We start from the raw sequence: 23,636 nt of genomic DNA on the forward strand, positions 1-23,636 counted from the left end.
AAAATATTTATGGAAATACTATTTACTTCGTAAAAAAGAAGCAATTTGGAAAATTCCAATAAATCCAAATCAACTTCAATGATATAAAAATAAAAGCAAGCAATGAATTTGGCTCTTCAAGTTTAAAAAGAACAACAACAAAACCTTTGTTTTAGTGAGAGCATCATCACAACCAAAAAAAAAAAAAAATCTGCAAATAGAGGTTGCCATTTATTTTATTGGGATTTCTCCATTTCCTGGATTGGTTTAAATTGCTCCAAAGAACCATACCCTCCATAATACTGATTGTACAGATTATTAATGAATCTTAAACAAGGGTCAAAGGCAAAAATAATATAATATAATTTTATTATAATAATTATATTTTATTATAATAAAAAAGATGAATAAAATACAGCAATTCTTGAGCCTTTTATATATCTAAAAGAATTCACTGGAGTGTTTTTGGTAAAATTTGGTTTTAATACTCACCTATTATTTTATTACTTTATAGTCACAAAATTGGAATTGCCTGCTCTGTACTTTATTAAGAACTTAGTGGTTTGGGCCAAATATTGTGCTTTAAACCTCTACAGTTGCATTGAAGTTAATATGATTGAATTGGATATAAAGCATTTTTTAATTTGGGCCATTGGACTAAATTCATCCTGTGTGTAAAATAACACTAAGGGTCTAAGAATAATACAGACCAAGCTGAAATCTACACTAAAAGGTAGATACAAATTTTGAATCTTTATAATAGGCAAAATCCCAGCTCCTAATTTTAATTTTCATGGCTATGAAGGTTTCACACCCATATGTATTTTCTAGGAATTCACTCAAATATGTGTGAGGGTTTTCCTATCATTCTTAATTATACTTATTCTACATGCTGCTTTGTACAAATAACTACACAGTTTTATTTGTTTCTAGCTGGCTCTGAGTCAAAAAAAAATTCAAAATAACAATATAGTAACTAGGAGAACTTCCATGAAAAATATATAATTCAAAGTCTCTCTCTCACTTTTTTTTTCAGAGAGATATAACAGGTATGTAGATACAATATATTTATACAATCTTCAAGCCTCACTGCTCTTTTTTCTCCTTCCAAATCCTTTTACATGAAGGCATAAGAGATGCTTAACTTCTTCTTGTTCACAAATCACTTAATTGTTATTAGACTGTCCAGCAAAGAGGGCTACTGTATGGACCAGGCAGGTTCCTCATTTTGGTGCATAATGTTAACACATCTCCTTAGTTTTGGATGTAGCTTTTGTCAATCCACAGACTGAAATCCTAAAATTTATCTGATTTTGGTTGTCGAGTATCTTCTGCAGTGCAATATCTACTGTACCTTTCCCAATGTAAGTGTAAAGATTTAAACCACCTTCAGAATTTCAGTAAGGAGGCAGTATGGTACAGTGGCAGTGAATTGGAAGCATCTGATGCTCCCATTGACTTCACTTAAGAGTTGGAGGTGCTGTGCATCTGTGAACAACAGGCCCAAAGGCCCAGATCCTCAAAAGTATTTAGGTACCTAACTTCCATTGATTTCAATGGGAATAATTTGCCTAAATATCTTTGAGGATCTGGGTCAAAGTGTTTCCAGGGGATCACCCAAAAATTGAGGCACCCAAACTTACTAGATATTTTAGAAAATGTTGGCCAAAACCATTCTGTATCTCCATGTTTTTCCCCTTCTGTAAAATGAGGATAACTATACTCACCATTGTAAAGCGTTTCTCTTTCTGAGTTTACAAATGTACTGGTAATTAATGTGAAGGGAGTACCCTTCAGTGGCAATGTACTTGCTTATTCTAATTTGTCTCAATATTTCTTTAGCTTCAATTAACTTTATTGAGTTCAATTAAATGCATCTGCAATTTGATGGAACAGTCCACGACTAACTCCAATTGCCGAATGGCTTTAGTGGAGACCCGCCTAAGAAACTATAAAGCTTGCCCATCTTTGAAAGGGCTAGTCTGGCCTTGGAGCCTGGCTTGGACATAGGTCATTTTCAGCTATATATCTACTTATGTATAATATATGAGAAAGTAGAGCCTGTAGTTGTTTTTATACCAATTAAATAAAATAAAGTTAAAAATAAATACCCTGAAGCTTCCCAACAGCATCCAAATTTTTGAACATTTATACAGCCAGTGATCCATCCATTCCACCCTGCTTCAATCAAATCCAGCCCTAGCACGAGAGGATGCAACTCCACAGAAATGAATCGACTTTGCACCCACTGATGCCAGCATTTGCAGCATGCCGCAGGACAGAAAGGAGACATGTAATTAAAATATTAGTATCCAGGGGATGTTTTTATTGAGACTGCCTGTCTCACACAGAACCGGTATACCTCTCTGGCTGTCTAGCTCGCAAAACAATTAACACACGTGGTGTCACCACAGAAAGAAACTGCCTACGTCTGGGCTAAAATAATGGAATGGGTTTGTATCTATAGATGGGAATTTCAAAGGCATGCACGGGAGTTAGATGCCAAATTTTCATTGCATGTTAATGGAATTTGGGGGCCTTTGGGCTCACTTGAAAATTCCCAGGCTATGCTACAGAATTGATTTTGGCCACACTGTATGGACTATTTTCCGATTATCTTGTTTGCTGTATACAACTTTTCAGAAGTCGGCAAATCCTACTGTATTAAAGAATGGCTATGAGCATTTTTCCAGGCAGGTTGATTCAGAAACATGTAAGCACTAACTTTCCGCCCGTTCAGGTACAAGAGTTGTCTCTTCATAAGCTGTCGCCCTAGGAAAAAGAAAAGGAAGCGCAGAGCATCTTTTTCAGCCATTCCCTTGCTTGATTAGTATTGAGCGGGCCCATCCATACAGCCTGACATCTTCCCAGCAGTAGTTTACACACACTCAGCTAGAAGGCTAAATTCATTACATCAGGGAGAGTGGTGGTATTTAGGTTTGACTTACTGATCTCTGCTGCTATTACTGTAATGTTGTGCCATAGCAATGTTTCCCGGTCAAGGGGTTTTGAAGTAAATATTGAACCGTTTCCGGAATTGATGTTGAATACTCTGTCCATATCAGTGTGCCGATCTACGGAATATCTGCAAATACAGAGACCATGGTTAGAAAAAATGCCTTTACTTTAATTTCTGTTTGAAACTGTTTCCTAAGACTAGACATCAAATACCTAGTAAATGAGCTGCCTTTTTGTTTTCAGTGCAGACTTCGGCATCTTGATATATTCATACAAAGAGTCTGTTCTGAGCTGTTGGATAATGACATATTGGAGGGTTTGATTTAGAAGGTGGGGCATTGTCACTGAATAAATGAATTACTATAGAATTTACATACTTCTGAGAAGCATCAAAGGTTTGCCTTTTAGTGAGAAATGTGGAGTCTGTATCTTGAAAGATATGACATTCACTTATTTTCAGGCTGAATTGGCTTTCCCATTATAAATCCCTCTTTCCATAGTTTGCTATCTCAACTCTTTCAAATCACTTTTGATACAAAATTTGTCAGCTGGGGTGCAATTTTTGCCTTCGCTCCCTCCCAAAATTGTATTGGTTAAAAAACAACAACAGAAAGGTAAAGAGATCAGTGTAGTCGATGATTCATTCCATGGTAAATGCTATGTAAATGTAAGTTCTAGCACATTAAAGGATAATCCAACTTGTTTCCTTGGTTATATGCACAGATGGATCTGAACACCACTGAACTTTGGGGGCATTCAGAATCTGAATATGGATTTGAATTTCTTATCTGGCCTCTCTCTCTTTTTATACTGAGCTGAATCTAAACCTTGGAGATGAATGTCCCTGATGCCTGTGAGGGAGTTCTGACATCCAGATCCAAATGTTGCTGCTCAGGTCCATCTCTTGTTAAAATGAAATTGCCACAGAACAAAGAAGTGGCAGAACTAAACTATTATTCTGCTCTTGCTCTGGGCTCAGTCGTGAGCCAACCTATATGCCTGTGCACGTAAGTGAAGAGGTCTAAAGTGCTCCCTTACTCTCCTGTGTGGGCTACTTGCATCACAGGTCACCGCAATCCAAGGAGAGCAGCCACTGTGGTATCTCCTATGCAGCTGGGCGGGTAGAGGTGGGGAGTGGGCAGAGCCTAGTTGAGGCAGCATGTTGAGGGAAGTAAGGTATGCCAGGAAAATGGCTGGTGAACTTTACTTCCCCCATAGATTCAGAATTTCCATCCTACAGAAAATTTTGACCCTTTCATGCTCATTTGGAATGAAAAGAAATTACAAAAGATTGGAATTTCACACAGAATGGAAACTCCCTTTTCTTACCAGCTCAAGGAACATGGTGCTGGTTCAGCAAGATTCTTAAGCACGTGCCTAGCTTTAAGCAGTGTGCAGTGCATTTATTTCCCATCCCACGCCCCATGATTACTCATGCTTAAAGTCGGGCATGTGCTTAAATACCTTGCTCAATTGGGGCTTTAGTGTTATGGGACACTGTGATAATGGTCCTTATTCTAGCAAAACTCCCAGGATTTAGCCCTATATGTGATACAGTGTCTGGGAACAATGGAGAAACCTTTTGTGTCCAATTCTTGAGCTTTTCTGAGTTTATCACAGCCATAACACGGAGACTTCCTTCGATATATTAATATTTATTATTTCAAAATATGAGCTGTCACAAGTCCCTATGCACATTAGGTCATTTGTACAGCAGGATGTTGAACTCAATAAAGCAATAATAGAGAACAGTGTCTTGATGAAATACTAATTTTATTTCTTCATATTCAAGTGAAAATACATACAAGATCAGTGCAGTTACAAATGTATTCTAATTATACCATTAACCCTGACCTAGAAGGATGCTTTTAATAAGCTAGACTGTCATTTATGTCTGAGTTTATATAACCCTGGGTCTCTTTTGATCAAGGACTACTAATTATGTGGAATTGGTGGTGATTCTAATTTATGGCTCATAGCCTACTATGAATTAAGCAGACAACATCAAACTTGTTTTTACATTTCTTTAATGAAATTACTGGTGCATATATGTCAGATTTCAGGACTTTATACCCTTCAAACCCTGGGAATTGACAAGCTAGCAAGTTAATGAATATATGCATATTCTACTGTACCCTTAAACATAACTATGGGGGGGGGGGCGAGGGAGGGAGCAGAGAAAAGCCAATACATGCAAGTAAGTTGTCAGTAAAATACACAAACAAAATAAAGCCTTGCATTTATTTGCAGATTATTTTCATCTAGGATACTTTTGATAGATCAGGGAGGCAGTTCCAATAAATGATGAACTACATTATGCCTCTGAGCAGTTACAAGAGCAAAAAACTCACCTAGAGATTTAAAGAAAGGTCTGATAATGCTGGAAGCAGCACAATTAATTTTTTTACATGGGAAGAATTCAGAGGTTCAGTACATTACCTCTGTTTACTCTGAATGTAAGCGTTGTGCAAACAACACGTTTTCACTAACAACTGGATGGTGGAGTGTTATTTAACACTCTAGTGATATTGGCTGTATATCAGTATTTGTATATCCATGCATACACTAATTGTACATGTTTTGTCCTTTCTTAATGTTGTTCTGCAGCTAGGAGACCTATTGGTCAGGTCTATGCTGATGAAATGTGGCTCCACTGAAATTGTGTAGATGGTGATCCATTATTTCTGGTTATGGCAGATATTTCTGCAAAGTTCACTTCTTAGTCTTCTTTTGCTTCATTGTCTTCTGATACTCAGCAGCTTGCTGTCTAATGCAACCACAAGTCAAGCAGATTTGTGGGTCAGGAAGGGATGTGTGTGTGAATTTTTCATAATGCATGTTCATACTGATATTATGAAGGATTCTGTAATGGAAGATCAAAGGGTCTTTCAGCAAACTGAGTTAGGGGTCATTTTATTTAAAAAGGAAAAATCTGCACTTAAGTGGGGAAAAATGGAAGGTTTTTACTGTAACGTCAAGTGTCTAAAGATTTTATTTCTGACCGTCAAGGGCAATTGACAAGTAAGTGACAAGTCCTACACATACAGTCTAATTGCATCCTCCCTCAAGCTCAAAGTGGAAGTCAGATTTAGCATCTATACTTTTCATGGAAAAAAATCACCCTGTCAAGAATATGGAACTGCATACTGTCCTCCCACATCTTGGGAGATTCCACAGGATATCGGCACCATAAAAGCCCCATTAGGATTATAATTTATTGGTAGGCCCACATCTCATAGGCTAGTGGTTCCTTGGTTTCCTCTTCCCTCTTACTCTTCTTCCAGTTCCCCTGTCACTTCCTTCTGGTGTCTCAATCTTTTCCTCATTTCTCTCTTTTTCCTCCTTTGGTTTTCATTTCAGACAAATCAATAAGATGTTAACTGATTTTCATTACCCTATTCTCAAATAAAATGCTGTTGCAAATTAAATGCTGTTCCATCTAAATAATATCAACCACCTTGGACTGTAAATCTAAATATTTCCCTTTGATGTTTTCAATCCATTGTGATGTTTGCACATAGTATTAGTCGGTCAGATCCACTCTGCTGGTATGAGTCAATTCCCTTTGTATGGACTCTGTCCCATCTGCTCTTTTTGGGGCAAATCATGGCCTGGTTTGCATGGCTGTACAAGGAAGTAAGAAGGTGTCTGATACCATGGTGTGAGTAATCTGCAGAAGGGGGGTGTTACAAGAATATGTTATAGATAGATAGTTATAGATAAGGTACATAGGGCTCAAAACTATACAGCATAGTTCCTGGTTTTTGTAGGGTAAATAAAACTTCTTGGTGTGTGCTGCATATGGCTTCTTGTGTGCAGCTCTTAACATACAGGAAGCAGGATCCACAGACACACTACATTCCCAGCCCCTCCTGTGCCACTGGTTGGGAGATGGTTGGAGGAGATGCGGTCCGGGTGGGGCCTTCCACGAACCATCATGTCTGTGTGCTGACATGCTGGAGAACATACACTGTGCCAGGTATAGACCCAGTGCAGTTTATTTTCTCACAGGGTTCCTCCAGGACCAGCACAAGAGCGTGTTGCCCCTTACAACAGGCAGATTGTAGAGTTACATTCTAGTCTTCTGGAAGCTTGTATATTGGAAGTTTTTGTAAAAACAAAATAAAACCTTTCTTTAAAAAAATTGGATCTGCCAACATGGCACTAGAGGCCATGGCACAACATGGCGATAGAGGACAAACAGCCTATGTGGTACCATTCTTTCACCGTGAGGTTGTGCTGAGGAGAGATTTTTTTCCTCTAGTGAATTTTTATTTTTTTCTTCTTTTACTTTGTCATTTTATTCTCCTTGGACAAAATTCAGAAAAAAAAAAAGATATATTAGAATTGTAAAAGGTACAGAGAAGGGCAACAAATATGATATGGGGTATGGAACAGCTTCCATGTGAGGAGCGATTAAGAAACTGTGACTGTTCAGCTTGGAAAAGAGAGAATGAAGGTGGGATATGATAGCGATCTATAAAATCATGACTGGTGAGGAGCAAGTGAATAAGAGAATTGTTATTTACCCTCTTGTGTAATACAAGAACCAGGGGGGGTCACCCAATTAAATTAATAGTAAGAGGGTTTAAAACAAACATAAAGTACTTCTTCACACAATGCACAGTCAATCTGTGGAACTCCTTGCCAAGGGATGTTGTGAAGGCCAAAAGTATAGAATCATAGAATATCAGGGTTGGAAGGGACCTCAGGAGGTCATCTAGTCCAACCCCCTGCTCAAAGCAGGACCAATCCCCAACTAAATCATCCCAGCCAGGGCTTTGTCAAGCCTGACCTTAAAAATATCTAAGGAAGGAGATTCTACCACCTCCCTAGGTAACACATTCCAGTGTTTCACCACCCTCCTAGTGAAAAAGTTTTTCCTAATATCCAACCTAAACCTCCCCCACTGCAACTTGAGACCAATACTCCTTGTTCTGTCATCAGCTACCACTGAGAACAGTCTAGAGCCATCCTCTTTGGAACCCCCTTTCAGGTAGTTGAAAGCAGCTATCAAATGCCCCCTCATTCTTCTCTTCCGCAGACTAAGCAATCCCAGTTCCCTCAGCCTCTCCTCATAAGTCATGTGTTCCAGTCCCCTAATCATTTTTGTTGCTCTCCGCTGGACTCTTTCCAATTTTTCCACATCCTTCTTGTAGTGTGGGGCCCAAAACTGGACACAGTACTCCAGATGAGGCCTCACCAATGTTGAATAGAGGGGAACGATCACGTCCCTCGTTCTGCTGGCAATACCCCTACATATACATCCCAAAATGCCATTGGCCTTCTTGGCAACAAGGGCACATTGTTGACTCATATCCAGCTTCTCAGCCCCTGTAACCCCTAGGTCCTTTTCTACATAAGTGGGTTCAAAAAGAATTAGGTTGATGGAGAATAGGTCCATTGATGGCTATTAGCTAAGATAGTCAGGGATGGAATTCCATGTTCTGGATGTCCCTAAGTCTCTGACTGCCAGATGCTGGGACTTGATGACAGGGCCTTGATCACTCGATAATTGTCCTGCTATGTTCACTCTCTGAAGCATCTGGCATTGGCCACTGTCTTAGGACAGGATACAGGGCTAGATGGATCACTGGTCTGACCCAGTATGGACATTCTTATGTTCTTATGTAAAATTTGTCTTATGAGAGGAAAGATTGTCTGGGTGGCTAAAACAAAAGTGTGGGAATCAGCCTCAGACACAGGATTATTATTTTACTTATTATTATTTATTTGTATTGAAAAAGCAACTAGGGACTCCAACACAAAGCAGGACCCCCTTGTGCTAGGTGCTGTACAAACACAGAACAAAAAGATCTTACAATCTTTTTTTGTCTTAGTTTCCTCAAAAGTAAAATGGAGATAATATTTACCTATCTCACAAGGTGGGTTGAAACTTATTAATGTTTTAAAAGCACTTTGAGATATGTCGATGGATGGTACTTTGTAGAAGTGCAGTGTATTACCCATAAACCTTAATTTTATGACCTTTGATTTTATCAAACTCCCTTTTCTCCTTTGTATTCCCCCTCCCCCCCAAACCGTTTTAGGAAAGTTTTGAGTTTTCCCACCCATGATGCAAGATGCGCTCAAGATGCACCTGGATTTTAAATGTTGGTGGCAATGTACCTTGCTTTGCATGTAACTACATTGCATATTTTCCATGTCCCCATCCCAACTGGTGACCTGTTATAATGCCCTAACAAGAGGGTGTCACACTGTAAGATTCTTCTCCTGTTCAATGTAAAAGAAGAATCTCATATATTTAAAAAAAAAATCACTTTTTGATCATTTTTCTCAGAAAGACCTTTATAGTCTAAACTACACCGTAGTTATGTTCTTTCTCATATCACTTGCTAGTTCATGAAAAACAGGGGCTCAACTTTAACGATTCTGAACTTCAAATTTCCTCTAAAAATTAATTGCCTAATTTATGATGTCTGTGAGGCTGATTGTAAACTTGCTTACGCCAGTGAATCACTTCACTGAAGTGAGTGGAATTGCATTGATATAAATGAGCTCACAATGTATGACCGTGTGTGTGAATCTGAGTTTGTACGCATATTGTACTGGAACTATTCAGTTTTGCCTTTCTGCAACTAGAAAACGTAATTGTGGTATTCTTTAAGATTCTCTTCTTGTTAGTTAGTGTCGCTAATGCCTAAGGAGTAGTGAGTAGTTACAAAAGCAATTGAAATGCAAATCGAGTTGTATGTAATGAGCATGCACACACACTCATGTATGTAGAATGTGTACATGTGTATATGTTTATGCCATGTACAGTACATAACATACACTTCATTATTAAAGGGAATGGTTTTTTTTGCATGCGGATGTTCAAATAGAAACAAATATAAAGCATTGAAAAAGACAGTAGAGGTGAGCTGAAATAGTCTATGCTTACTTGACAAGATTTTTCGCAACATCAGGGTCCTGGGCTGTTACCGTTCCTATAATACTGTTTATGGCCACATCTTCTTTCACTTCTAGTATGTATGCTGGTCTGCTGAACACCGGGGGCTCATCCACATCCTCCACCAGGATTCTGACTGTAGTGAAGTCCTTGAATGGCCCCAAGTAGAGGAATCGGGGATCCACATGAGTGTTGGTAGCCTCCACTTTCAGAGTATACAGTTTTTTCTTTTCAAAATCCAAAGCCTTGGAAAATAAATAAGAGACATGAAACAAAAAAAAAACAATGAGAGGTTTCTGAGGACTCACCATTTAAAGCCACTTCAGGCAGCATCTAGATGTACTGAATGAACTGATGATGAATTGAAGGGGGCTTTGAGAGCTAATGGAGCCCTCTTCTTAATAATCCATTACTAGACAATGGTATGACGTGGGTGTTTTTTTGTTTTTTTTGAACTCCCTGCTACTTCTGGAGTGTACTACAAAAACCTCATGGGCCAGAGAGGCATGCTATGCCTGAGACCCATACAAACTTATGCTGAGCCAATACAAAACCCTGGCATTGTACCAGATTGTGCCTGCTGTCAGGTATTTTCAAATCAATTCCAGGAGAGTGCCCCTGAGTCTCATCTCTGATTAATGGTCTCTCTCTGTCTCTCCTGCGCACACCCCTTTTCAAATTAAGCTCTTTGGGGCAGTGACTGTGTCGTCTTGTATGTTTCTAAGGCCCAACAGAAGGGAGCCATGATCCTGATTGGGACCTTGGAGTGCTGCCACCAGAAAATAAGTTATAACATGATAATAATACTGTACTGCATATAGTTATACCTCAATATTTTTCTATTGTGGTAGCTCCCAAAAGCCCCAGTCAGGTTGTGGCACATTGTGTTAGAAGCTGGGAGTAGACACAGTCTTGCCCTGAAGCACTTACTATCTAAGGTTCAGATTCTCAGCTGGAGTGAATAGGTGTAGTTCCATTGAAATCAACAGAAGTAATCAGCGGAAGCAACAGAATAATGCTGATTTACACTAGCTGAGAATCTAGTCCTTAATATTTGTCAGGAAGAATGCACTTAACATGCACACTTTTCCCAAATGAATTTGCCTCCCTGGACTGTTCTCGTTATGAGACATAATCATTGGAAAACAAATTCCTCATTCTGGAGCAGGCTCAACACATTTACTGTCTTTCCCCTCCTGCTCCTGCTCCCTAAGTACCACACGCTCAGGGGGAAAATCTTTGTGAGAGCCCTGTGCTAAAATATTGGCTGCCCATTATTGAAATGTAACATTATGTCACGTGGTGTCAAAAGTGATTTAGGGTGACTCATCAAATAGAGTATCATGCTATGATAGGTTATGACTATATCATATGGTTCTAATACCCTTTTAAAAAATACAAAAGAAACAACATTTGGGGGGCTGCACGCACACACGTACTTATAGCAACTTAGGCAGATAGTAGTCACTCTGGTTTTTTTTCATTTGGTTGAACAAGACTAACAGGAACAAAGTTGCTGTCAGAAGCAGACAGGAACATGAACAGAATTAGACTGATGTCGATGATCATACCCAACAAGGCGTTTCTTAAGGAACAAGTAATGACGGGTGTCATACTGATATCAACAAGCAAAGTGCATATTTTGAAAATCCACACAATGTCTGTTTCATGTTGACTAAACTTGAACTGATGGAAGTTGATATCTGTAACCTTATCACACTTGCCTGATAACTCACTATTAACAAGATTATTCAAATCCTTTCCGACCGCCAAAGTGCAATCTATTAGATGATGCACATTGTGATCTAATAAGGCACTGTGTTTTTTTTTAAAGTGAATGTACACTAAATGGTTTATTAATTACATTATATGCAAAATGTACATCAATAAATCGTGTGCTTTGATTTACTAGAGCATCTATAATTCAATACCTTCTGAGAGGTCAACGGTAATTTAAATAGGCAAAAGAGTACAGGGACACTGATTATTTCTGTTGACTAACCTAGCACTTTCCTAATAAGTAGAACAAATCTTTTTTTAAATTTTTTTACTCACATTAGGGACAAAAAGCACAGCTGAAGGGCACTTCTCCAGCCTTGGAGATGAACTTTCTGACGCAGCAGAACTTTCTCTCAGACCTGTCCCTCTTTATAGATTAAATGCTGCTCCTCCCCATTCAAAGGCTGTGCAAGCAGGTTTTGTGAAGTGGTTCTAAGAGGAAACAGGATTGGGGAGGGTGGGAAGGGGAAGGAATCCTAACTGATTTGGTAAAAGATACTTTGTACAGAGGATTTGGAGGAGACTCTTAATAAATAATGTGTAAATCACTGAACAATGTCAACTGCATGACAAATTAAACGTACATCATGTAAGGCTCTTAAAGGGACTCTAAAAGTTGGAATTAAGTTTATTAAAATGTGTACCTTTTTGACTGTTATAATTCCTTCCTGTGTGTCCTTGTCAGTGATAACCCCAAACATGTCTGATCCATCTCCTTCAGTGATGCTGTATTCGATCTCGGCGTTTTCACCCATATCGGCATCATTCGCTTTTATCCTGCCAATTGGTGATTCAGGTGGAGCAGATTCAGGTGTTTTGAACTGGTATGTGCCTACAATAAATGAGAAAGCAGTTTTGGTTAGCCAGAACCATGGTATTTTGGAGTCTGGATATAAAAGCTGTATTTGCTTGCCAGACACAGATGCACCAATATTCTGATCAGCAGATTTAAGAAGTTGTTGATCTCCAGGTCTTTAGCAAGAAGTAAAACTCACCCCATGCCTTAGTTTCATAACAATAGAAGTAAGTGATTCCCTGATAAGACCCTAGTATGACAATGAATTTTTTTTCCCTTTCTACCTGCAAGTGATGTCAGACAATATCTTGGGTCCCTTTTGGCCAGTTGAAGATGGAATAGGAAAAGAAAAAACAACCTCTAGATGTTAAAAGATGCACAAAATATAGAGAACTGCCAGTAGCCTGTGTGATATAGTGACATTAAAACCAAATCCAGGCCAGTCTTTACCGCAAATGTGCTGCACTGCAAACTGCTCCCAACATCCCTAAGAAAAGTTACTGGGGAATGTTGGCATTGTGTTGATGCATCAATGATTCAGGCAATAAGAGATGCTCATGCGCAAAGGTGTATAATATACTTTATGGGGCAGAGACTTACATTTCAATTTAAGTCCACCAATTTAAATGGGAGCTGTTGGCCCACAGCCAAGGGCAGACTTTGGACCTAAATGACAAGTTGCTTTCAATAACATTTTTGGTGACTTAACAGTCAAAGCTTTCCTATTTGTCTGATAGTATCTAGAATCTCAGACAGCTGCTACTGCTCTTGGCTCAAATGGCAAAGGTTAGATAAAGCAAAAAAATTGTGTGGGAGATTTTTAATCAGTTTACGCCCAGAATCCTTCAATAATACAAAGGACTGTTGATTCTAAGGGCTTGTCTACACAGATGAGTAATGCGCTTTATGGTGGTGTAATTTCTAAAGTGCACTATCATGTTGCACATTAATTGGTCGTGTAGACCCTGCTGGTGCACGCTAAAGGTTTCCTAGTGCATTTTCACATAGTACTATTTGAAACAGCACTATGTTGAAGCACACCAGCAGGGAAATTCCAATGATTTCAATGGAATCACTCCAGGGACAGATTTGAGTCATTTAAATTAGTATATTTCAAAACACAGACATTAGAATAAAGCAGAAATCGCTCTAAAAATAATTGCAGACACATGCTAATACAAAGAATGTGATAGGAGGTCCCCAGCAGTACTGTTTAATGAGAAGAAAAAATAAGGATGTTTTCTGTTTAGTAATGTTCATCTCAGACTAGCTCTAGCAAAGCAGTGAAAACATTACAAGAAACATTTTCCATCCACTGGAGTTAAGCACTAGTATCAAGCCACTGCTCACTCGCTGTGTGGAAGCCCGATATGCAATAGGCTCACAGTTTATGACAGAAGAAATAACTGGGGAGAAAAAATATTAATTTCTGTCTAGACTTCCTTAAAGACTTTCAAAGAAACAAAAATGGTCCGCACTCTGTGGGAATCGTGGTGGATTGTCATTGACGTCAGTCAGTGTGATGTTCACCGTGGTGGTTCCTGAGAGTCCACCCATCTGTCCACCCATGTCCTTGGCCTGGATGACCACCTGGTACTGCTCCCTGTTTTCTCGGTCCATGTTGAGCAAAGCGGTTTTGATAATACCTGGGAAGGTGGGAATTAAGGAGGGGAACATAGTTGGTAGTGTACTGACTTTGACAGAAATGCTTATTTAAAAAAAAATAGATGACAGTCTCTGTGTAATCAGTAAACTTTGCCCAGTATAAATATTTACTGTTATGAGATGGCATATTAAATTACAGACTTGTCACATTGTATGTCAGGCTGCTGCCTGCGTGACAGACACAATATTAACGACATCCCCAGAAAAATGTTAAAGCAATTTGCATGCATTGTTGTTTTATATGACTATTTATCCCCCTTTAACTCGCATGAAAGTCTCTTGTTAAACTGGAAGAAGGGTTGTCTCTCATTATAAGGTACTTCAGTTATTTTCCCCATCCCATCAACTTTTATTTTGACAGACATGGCAAAAACAAGCAAACTTCAGCAAGGCATCATTAAGAGGCAGTACAGAAACATTAAATGGCAGGGAAATTAATTAAGAAAGCAGCAAGCACCCAAGCATACAATATCTAATTCTATTTATACAGTGATTGAAATTCTTCTCCTAAATACTTTCTTATTCAAAGGCATAAATGTCAGTTAGGCACCTAACTCCCACTGAAATTCAATACTTTATATTTATAATAAAACAAAATGTTTATATTTATCTGTATGCGGACACACCAACTCAAAGCAGCACCAGATCCTGACAGAACAACAGATGCAAAACCTGCAGGCAGATCTCCACTGCTACAATGATCAATGCCCCACACAACACACCTTTCAAGATCTATGGATCCTACACATGCCTATCACAACATGTGGTGTACCTCCTCCAATGCACTAAATGCCCCAATAACGACTATGTAGGTGAGACCAGACAATCACTATGCTCTTGAATCAACTCACATAGGATAACGATGAAAGACAAAAACATCCTACCACCTGTGGGTGAACAAAGTGATCACTCTATATCTGACCTATCAGTGCTCATCCTCAAAGGAAACTTGCACAATGATTTTCAAAAGACGAAGCTGGGAGCTCAAATTCATAACTCTGCTAGACACTGAAAATCATGGACTGAGCAGACTCACTGGATTTATGAGTTATTACAAGAATCTGTAACCCACTAACTCCCTCTTTTTGTCCTATGACTGCAGAGGTGTTAATGGGCCACTCTATCTTGACTGGCCCCTATAATATGTACTAACTACTTATGCTAAACAATCTGTTCCACCTTGCATTTAGCTGGGACTAGAGGTCAGCAATGTGTCCATGATAAAAATGTTGAGGTCTGTGGTAATTTTTCAAAAAATTGAATGACATAAACCCCCATGTCTGTCACTAAGTACAGTAATTTTGTCAAGTGTCCTTCGCGCAACATGGTGGTACCAGCCCCTGGCTGGGACACTGGGAGTTCCTTTCCCAGACCTGAAGGGGAGCTCTGTGTGGCTTGAAAGTTTGTGTCTCTCATCAACAGAAGTTGGTCCAATAAAAGATATTACCTCACCCATCTTGTGTCTCTATATTTATCTGGTCTCTTAAGACCAGATCATTTGCTCTTCGTAGTCAGTAGGAATGAAATTCTGGTCCCACTGAAATCCCTAGTTTTGCAGTTGAGTTCAGTGGGAGAAGGATCAAACCTTTGCTGTATCTATTTTTCCCCATACACTCTCTGCTAAGAAACCATTGCACTACCAGCTAAAGCATATGATCCCTCACTTTTATTATCCATTTGGATAGAAGAATGTAAGATATACTCTGCCAAACTAGAACCATTGGTCCATCAAGAGAAGAATCCTACCTCCTTCAGTAGCCAGTATCTTATGTTTCAGAGAAAGGTGAACCCACAGCCTCTTATAACCACAGAAGCTATTGGACATATGATTATTCAACCCCCAACAACAACAAAATCAGCCATGTTACAGGGGTATAGACAACTTTTTAAAATTTTGAGTGTGTGTGTCTACAGTTAAAAATAATAAACAAGCTGTTGAATATCACTTTAATGAGTAATTTTGTACCATGAGTAAACTCATCAACTTTTCATAAAGTGAGATAAACGAGTTTTTGTTCCAAACTTGGTGTTTCCTTTATTTATTAATGCGATCCCTAAATGGGGGGTGGGGGTGGTGGTAAATCCTCCCCCTTTCTCCCCTAGTCCTATGTTATTTATCCCCATGCCCTATCTGACTTGATGCCCTCCTGAGGACAGAATTAGGGCTAGCCAAAAAACAAGAATTCCATTTTATGAACAATTTTGAGGTTTCAAAATCTGTTTGTGTTACACATCGGAATGATACCAAAACCTTTCAGAAAATGAGAAAGACCTTTGCTAAAATATCCAATAGCCCAGTGGTTACAGCACTCACTTGGGTCTCCCACTAACCCCTGGGCTATTGTGGATCTATGGGTGTGTCTCTCGCTCTCTCCAGAAATTCCACCTTGGACCTGAGAAACCTTCCTAACAAAAGTTTCTTTGATACAGATATGTTGCCACAAAAAGTTTCAGTTTTGACAAACCAATATTTTCTGATGAAAATCTCCCAAAAAGCCCTAGACAGAACTCAAAAAGGCTGGATCCTGAGAGATGTTATATTGAGTGGGGCAAAGCCAAATGCACCTCTTCTATCATGATTCTAAATGAAGATTTCCCCCCAGAAGATTAACATAAAAATATCTCTCTACATTACAGATGTACAGAAAAATAACTTTAATCATTTTATTGGCACAAGTTTTAAATGAACACCAAGAAGAAGAAAAGAAAACTCAGCTTAATTCAGCTGTTATGATGATCCATGAATAATCTTTCCACCCGCTTTCCCTTCTTCTTTCCTCATTGGAGCCAAACTATTGAACTGAGCAACACTTGGTTTAATTTCAGGCTCTGCAAAGTGTCCGTGCCCGTTGCTTGTTGAAAATGATTGAAAACTAGTTCACATCCAGGTCTAATTATATTTATTAGACTTTGATGTTAAGATTAAAATAATGTAGGTGTCATGTTTACAGATGTATCGCTCTACTGGGTTTGTCAGATTCTGCACTGAGTAAAATGTAATCTCTTTGAAGTTTTTGTTTAATATGTCCTAGCTTGCCTTAACATGTCATTTTAAATTACAGACACTGTCAGAGAATGACAGATATAAGGTCTCCTGACCTGACTCAGACTCCACTGAGAAATACGGTTGTCCCTGGAGAATGCTGTACACAACTTTAGCACTGTTTCCATAGGTAGGATCATCGGCATCCGTCGCAGTGACTTGCACAACAAATGTACCTGCAATGATAAATAAAAACATGTACTCTCTTGTTGGTGGACAGAGTAATTTATAGCATAGTTGCCTGTACATTTATCCATCTGGACATGCTTTAATGTTCCTGCTCTTTTCATCGTTATATTGCTACTCTGACAGGGGCCGAAAATGCTTTTAAACTATTTCAACAAACAGCAATTTGTGTGGGTGAAAAATATTCTTTCCCTGTACCTGATGTTTGCTTACTTATTTATAGAAAACATTTGGTTTGAATATAGTACAGTTACTGCAATGTAAATTCACAAACAAGAACAGTACTGTGATATTGTTCTTTGAGAAATCCGTCTCCCTGCCCACGCGAGCGCTAACAGACAGTTTCATTAATTTGTCTCTTGCATTAAGGAGATGATTTGGAGATGGGGTACTGTGCATATAAATCTTGTCTTTCCAAGTTGGACTGGAATAATCAGTAGCTCCCCCTTGTGTGAAAAGGACTTGGGAGTGGGAAGACCTTTGTGGTTAATCTTCTAAAACTATAATTCAGCCTTATTCTGTATTATTATTATTTTTCTGTCCAAGGGAAATTCCCTTCATGGGGATCCCAGGAGCAGCATGAAGCTGACGAATCCCTAGTGCTATAGTGCCAGGGAGCCATGGAGGACCCTGATGTGGACGGGTTTGTGCAAATGGCCCTGTACCTCAGGGGAAACCTGTGAGATCTACAAAGTTTAGGGACTGGATGCTATGTCCTCAATGAAAGAATTTGGGGAAACTGAATAAGGCCTTTCAAATACTCGTTTGTGGGTATTTTAATTGGGAGCCAAAAGATCAAGCCGCACTGCATTTAATCTATTAATCACGAAGCACTGAACAGCTCCTTCTCTACTGACAACACATCTGCGATCCAGAATATACTGTTTAATTTAGTCCTGGAGGAATCTCATCAAGACCAGAGTTTGGGTGTTTATTATAACTAGCTGGGTATCTTAGGTTCGGAAAACTGCTCTGGGAACTCAAGAACCAGCCTCTATTTGTGACACTTTGGCAGTTCTCCTTCGAGTCCGGGTGGGAACCTGGGAATGTGGTAACATGGAAAAAAAGGAAAGAAAAAAAGTATATTTTTAAACACAGCTGAAGTTTTTTGGATTAAAAAATAATGCAATTCTGGTTAAATTCAAGTTTTGGGCAAAGCTTAAGCTATGTTTTTATTTCATCTAAACTGCTTTGCCCATTCCTCTATTTAAAGGGCACCAGCCCAATACTGTAGGGAAAGACAAACTCCAGCTGCTGTTGGAGCCAAAAAAAGTCAATTGTTTAGACTCTACAGGGAAGTTAAATTCTGTTTCATATTTTCTATAAAATGTACAGTTGTACCAAAACCCAAAGATCTGAACACCCCCATTCTGGTCGGTATTTAAAATCTGAACCCAAGTCAAGAACTGAATTTTGCAAAGTGCCTCATCTTTGTAATCGGTCAAACCAAAACCTCGGATCTGGTATTTGAGGGCTGTATCGGAATTCGGAATCTTGAATCCCGCTCTCAGAAAAATAACCACTGTTCAGTTCTAGATGAAGTGTTTATTGTACCAAAAACAGTGCTGGTTTTGGGACTGAGGAGAGATTTTTGAACAAAGTATCCACTCCACAGATTAAATAATGCCATGTCCTAATGTAAAATGTTAAGGGGATGCTCTGACTTTGATGGGGCTAAGGTTTCATTCACATGACAAACCCCATGAATGAGCTGAGAGAAGATGCCCATTAGTCCTTTTTTGCATATTGCTTGTGGTTTATTTGAATCCTTTACTTGATGCTGTTTGTTTAATGCTTCTCTCACTGGACATTGTTTCAGATTACAAATGTGCTGTGTTGCTATTCAATCTCCCAGCTCTCTCTAAAAAGAAACAAGGGACAAAGAAATGTGAACCTGTGAAATCCTCTAAAGAGGGGCCCCCTGAATCTCCAAAGGTGAATTTTTAATCCATTCATTTTAAATCTGATTTTTATGTTCTTTTATTGATTCTGAGGGCCTTATCAAAAGCCCAGTGAAGTCAGTGGAAAGATATGGATTCACTTCAATGGGCAATGGAGAACACCCTTTGTGTTCAAGGAGAAACAAAAGATTATGGAGGGACAAAGGGAATTGAGCAATGTATCCCAAAATTAGGGAAGAGCTGAGAGGTACACTGACTTTCTCTTTTGGGAGGTGCATGCTCACTCCCCCACCTTTTTCCAGTTTGTTTCTGTCCTAAACCATAAACAAGCAGAGCTGACCAGCATTAGGACTTCTGTTCCAGGTCCAGCCCAAATACTAAGGATCTGATTTTCAGAGATGCTGAATGCTCCACAACTCCAAATGAACTAAATAGCAGGTATCTGCCCTGCACCTCTGAATAATGGACACTGATGCAAATCCCCAAAAAGAACCCAGATCAGACAGTGAATTACTGAGCTGCCACCTACCGACATCCGACATTTCTGGAACACTGGCGTTGTAAACATCCTTTGTAAACATTGGCTCATTGTCATTGATGTCATGGATCTTAATGATGAACTCAGACTCTGGTTCCACTGGTCGTCCAGTCCTCCTGTTTATAGCCTGGGCACGAAGTATATAAACAGGCTTCTCTTCCCTGTCTAGTCTCTTTGTGGCCTGTATGTCTCCAGTGTTTTCATTGATAATGAAGAGATCTCCTGCTCCATCTCCAGAAAGGATGTACTTAAGTGAGCCATCTCCTCTGTCCTGGTCTGAATGCAGCTAGTAGTGAAATGAGAATAATAAAAAAAGGAAAAATAAATAATTGAGACACTATTCTAAGGTCTATATCTGTCATCATGAGGCATGATTTACTGGTATTCATTCCAAGTGATTTTTGTATTGTATTATTCATTTATATCCTCTCTAGTCCTTTCTCTATAAAGGAATAAGCAGTGTCTCAGTTCAGCCACATTTCAGTAGGGTGATCTTTATTTTGAAGAGAATTGTCCTAAAAAGAAGGTGGCTAATGCACCTTCCAAGGAAATGCATAACTGCTGAAAAGCAGGACAACCTCACGGAAACGTCACATGGAAACAAACTAGCATATTGCTGGGCTTCGCTTTAGCTGAAGGTGAGGGATACAGATTCAGGGAGTTTTCACTGTGCAGGCTACAGCATGACCAAGCAAGCTACAGTAATGCACCATCGGTTCTTTACACTGTGCAAGGAGACTCCAGCTTCAGATGGGAATTAGGGGGCCGGATGCACTGCTGCTTTGAATTCAGCTGCATTGAATAGAATTTATAACAGCAGTTAATTTGGCCCAATTTCTTAACTATTGTTCTCTGTATATAGTGAACACTAATAAGCACCTGGGACCAAACTGTACTTTTCCAAAAGAAATACCCATGACAGGATGACAATTGGCCAAGGAACTCTGCTGTAGTTTGAAAAGATTTCTTCCAGTCTTCCCATCAAAGAATGTTGGAGGGCTGCGGAAGAGGCAAGAAATCCTCTGGGAAGGAATTTCCCCAACTTCTGGCACTCAGCCCTGCTTGTCCCCCCTTTGGTATCATGGTAACTCTGCTGCTCCTGTGATCCTTCTCACAGGAGCCATGCTGCTATTGGCCCTCCAACCCATGCCATTGCAAGATCTTCTCTTTCTGAGGGATGTTCAGTTGCAGAATCTAATTTAACGGTGTTTTTACTGTCAACATTAACTGTGGATTTCTATCCAGTCCTAGTGGAAAGAAAGAATACTCTGTGGTATTGCAGGAGGATCAGGGGAGTAGGATGATGCAACAGTGGAAGAACGATCCTACATTGCTGTCTACTTATTTCTCAGCATCTTCAGATTTGTACTGCATACAGCACTATAGGAAACTTTCTGGGGAAGCCCCAGAACTTGAAGCCACAGCTCCATCACCAAAAGGCTCCAAAACAATGGCAAGCTAAGCACAGGTCAAACTGAATTGTGTCTTTGCTGATAAGTGGACCTAGAGTCCAAACAAACAAACAAAAAACATTCACTGCAGCATCTGTTTGAAGAGGAGTAACAACGCAAACTAAGAAACTTTGAGTTCATGCCCACAGTATCCACACAGGGGTGTTATCGCACAGCACCTTGGTGTGCACTGCTATTTGCATTCCCCTAGTCCAAAGTGCAGGGCATTGTAGACAAGCCCTAAGACCACACATAACACACAGCAAACCAGTGTGCTAAATTCAATGAGGAGAAGCAACAAATAACAAGAAATCAGCACACATGGCAGTCCGAGCACCAAGGCAGCTGGGGTCATTGGAGGATGCCAACATAAGAGGTCAGCAGTGGAGATTCCAACATCTTTTCTTGCAGATAAATAAGACCTCTAGACCCTTGGAGGATCATGGGGTGATGGCAGATGGTCAGTGAACATAGCATGAGCTACTATTGCCCAAACCATCCTCTTTTCCCCCTAGAGTCTCCTCCTGCCTTTCTAGTCAGATGATGAACACCACAAACCTCCTCCCCGCCCCAGTGCTACCACGAGTTCAGCTGAATCGTTGATAGTGCTAGGAGGAGCCCTAATGCAGACGAGGATCCCTGAACCAGTCTCATTTTTATCACCATGTTAATTAAGCCTGGTTTCAGCCAATATCATGGTAAAAATAAGTCCAGTCATGGAAAACTTGTCTACCCTTGGGCTCCCACCATTCCAGTGGGAATTTTTTCATAACATTTCCTAGTATGGATATAGCCTATAATGACTGGAGAACTAGTGGAAGTAGGATATTCCCAAGAACTAGGAGAGTGAAATTAAGGAAGTAAAAAAGTTAATGGATTTTTAATCACAGTTTAAATTTTTTATTTGTGTGGGTTTTTTGTTGTTGTTAATACTTATAATGAGATGCTCATCTTGAGTATGCTATTCACCTGTTAGATATCTTTGTTTACTGTAAAGAGATCCAGATCAGATGCGGTCCCTGCTGCACAAGAGGAGATAAAGCAATAGTATTTTTTGATCTTGTCACTAGTTGTTTAGTTTTCTTAAATAAATGCCTCCTGTTTAAGAGGGACTGTGATTCCATCCATTGGAACAACAGATATTTGACTTCAATAATTAATTAACATTTTGTATGTCTTAGTTAAAGATTCAGTACCTCCACCCCTTCAGCTAAAGGATTAAAGCTCAAAATGAACATGTTCTGAAACTGCCAACAGGTTGCCCAGCAAAGGTAGGGAAGACAAGACCAGCTGTGACATTCCTGTTACTTCCAAGGTAACAAAACAAGTGTGAAAAAGAAAAATCTTAGATCATGTAAATAACAGACACTCTATTCTATTCAGGTTCTGGTGTAGTAAGCAACCTGACCAACATATGTTAAGGATGAAATATTTCAGAAATCTTGTTCTAGTTTTTTTGAAAACACACATTTATAGTTAAGACAGATTTGTAACTGCATCCAGTCTTACAGCTTTCCCAAAGACCTGAGCGAATAAATTAGTGACACCAGTTTGTTGGCAAAGCAGTATGTAAATTATTTATTTATTACATGACAGAGAAGTGCAACAGATCACAGTCCACGCAACAACACATATTCCATAGACCTGAGACTAGCTATTATCCTTATCTTGTATGCAACGACTGAAGATAGAGCTTGCTATTATGAGTAGTCTCCTTGAATCTGATTCATACAAATTCTAAAAAAGGTTCTATAGGAATCTGTTTAATTCAGTACATTGGGATATTTCCCTAAAACCTTGATAATAGGTATTTGAGGGATGTGTCTATAAAATAAGCCTTGCATCAATCTTCTCACATCTGTCAGGATCCTGGGTAAAGGAAGACAGGACTAGTGGCAGGATTTTGGGACCCAGGAACTGAAGCCTGGGGTTAGAGCCAGTATCAGGGTCAGAGCCATGCTGAGGATCAAGCCGGAATCAGAAACTGGTATCAAGCTGAGTGTTAGAGCTGGAGACAGAGTCAGGAATCAGGCTGAGGGTCAATATCAGGTATCAGTTTCTGTATTGGGCTTCCAGGTGTTGATCGGGAGTCAGAATCCAAGTCAGAGCCAAAGTCAGTACTGGGGGTTCAGAAACGGAGAAGCAGGGCAGTCATTCCAGCTAGCTAAGGATCCACATTGTTGCCTGGGTACTTTGTACTATGCCCCATGAGCTTCTATATGATCAAGGAGCCAATCAGCGATTGCTAAGACAACTGCCAATCAGATTACTCAAGGAGGAATGTCCTGTGGCGTGCACCTACTGTGGATCGTGGGTTGCATAGAGCAGCCAGGTTATGGCAGTGTGGGGCTGTTAACTGTTTGGTAGCCATGCAAACCTAGGTTCAAGATCTGATGATCCTTACAGCATCAGAACAGAATTTTAAAT

The 23,636-nt window shown here is 39.6% G+C and overlaps 1 protein-coding gene across 4 annotated transcripts in view; it reads right to left on the minus strand.

Moving 5' to 3' along the window:
* The window catches only part of CDH6 (cadherin 6), a 121,337-nt gene that overhangs the window by 18,623 nt on the left and 79,078 nt on the right, over positions 1–23,636 (minus strand). For 3 of the 4 annotated variants that reach the window (XM_073332268.1, XM_073332269.1, XM_073332270.1), the window contains 6 exons: positions 19,750–20,044; positions 17,190–17,309; positions 13,904–14,071; positions 12,274–12,461; positions 9,842–10,095; positions 2,928–3,064 (listed from right to left, as the gene is read on the minus strand). In XM_073332268.1, the coding sequence (XP_073188369.1) occupies positions 2,928–3,064; positions 9,842–10,095; positions 12,274–12,461; positions 13,904–14,071; positions 17,190–17,309; positions 19,750–20,044 (1,162 nt within the window). The other variant, XM_073332271.1, reaches the window with a different exon arrangement.

Source organism: Lepidochelys kempii, chromosome 2 (assembly GCF_965140265.1).
Source record: "Lepidochelys kempii isolate rLepKem1 chromosome 2, rLepKem1.hap2, whole genome shotgun sequence".
Taxonomy (NCBI): Eukaryota; Metazoa; Chordata; order Testudines; family Cheloniidae; genus Lepidochelys; species Lepidochelys kempii.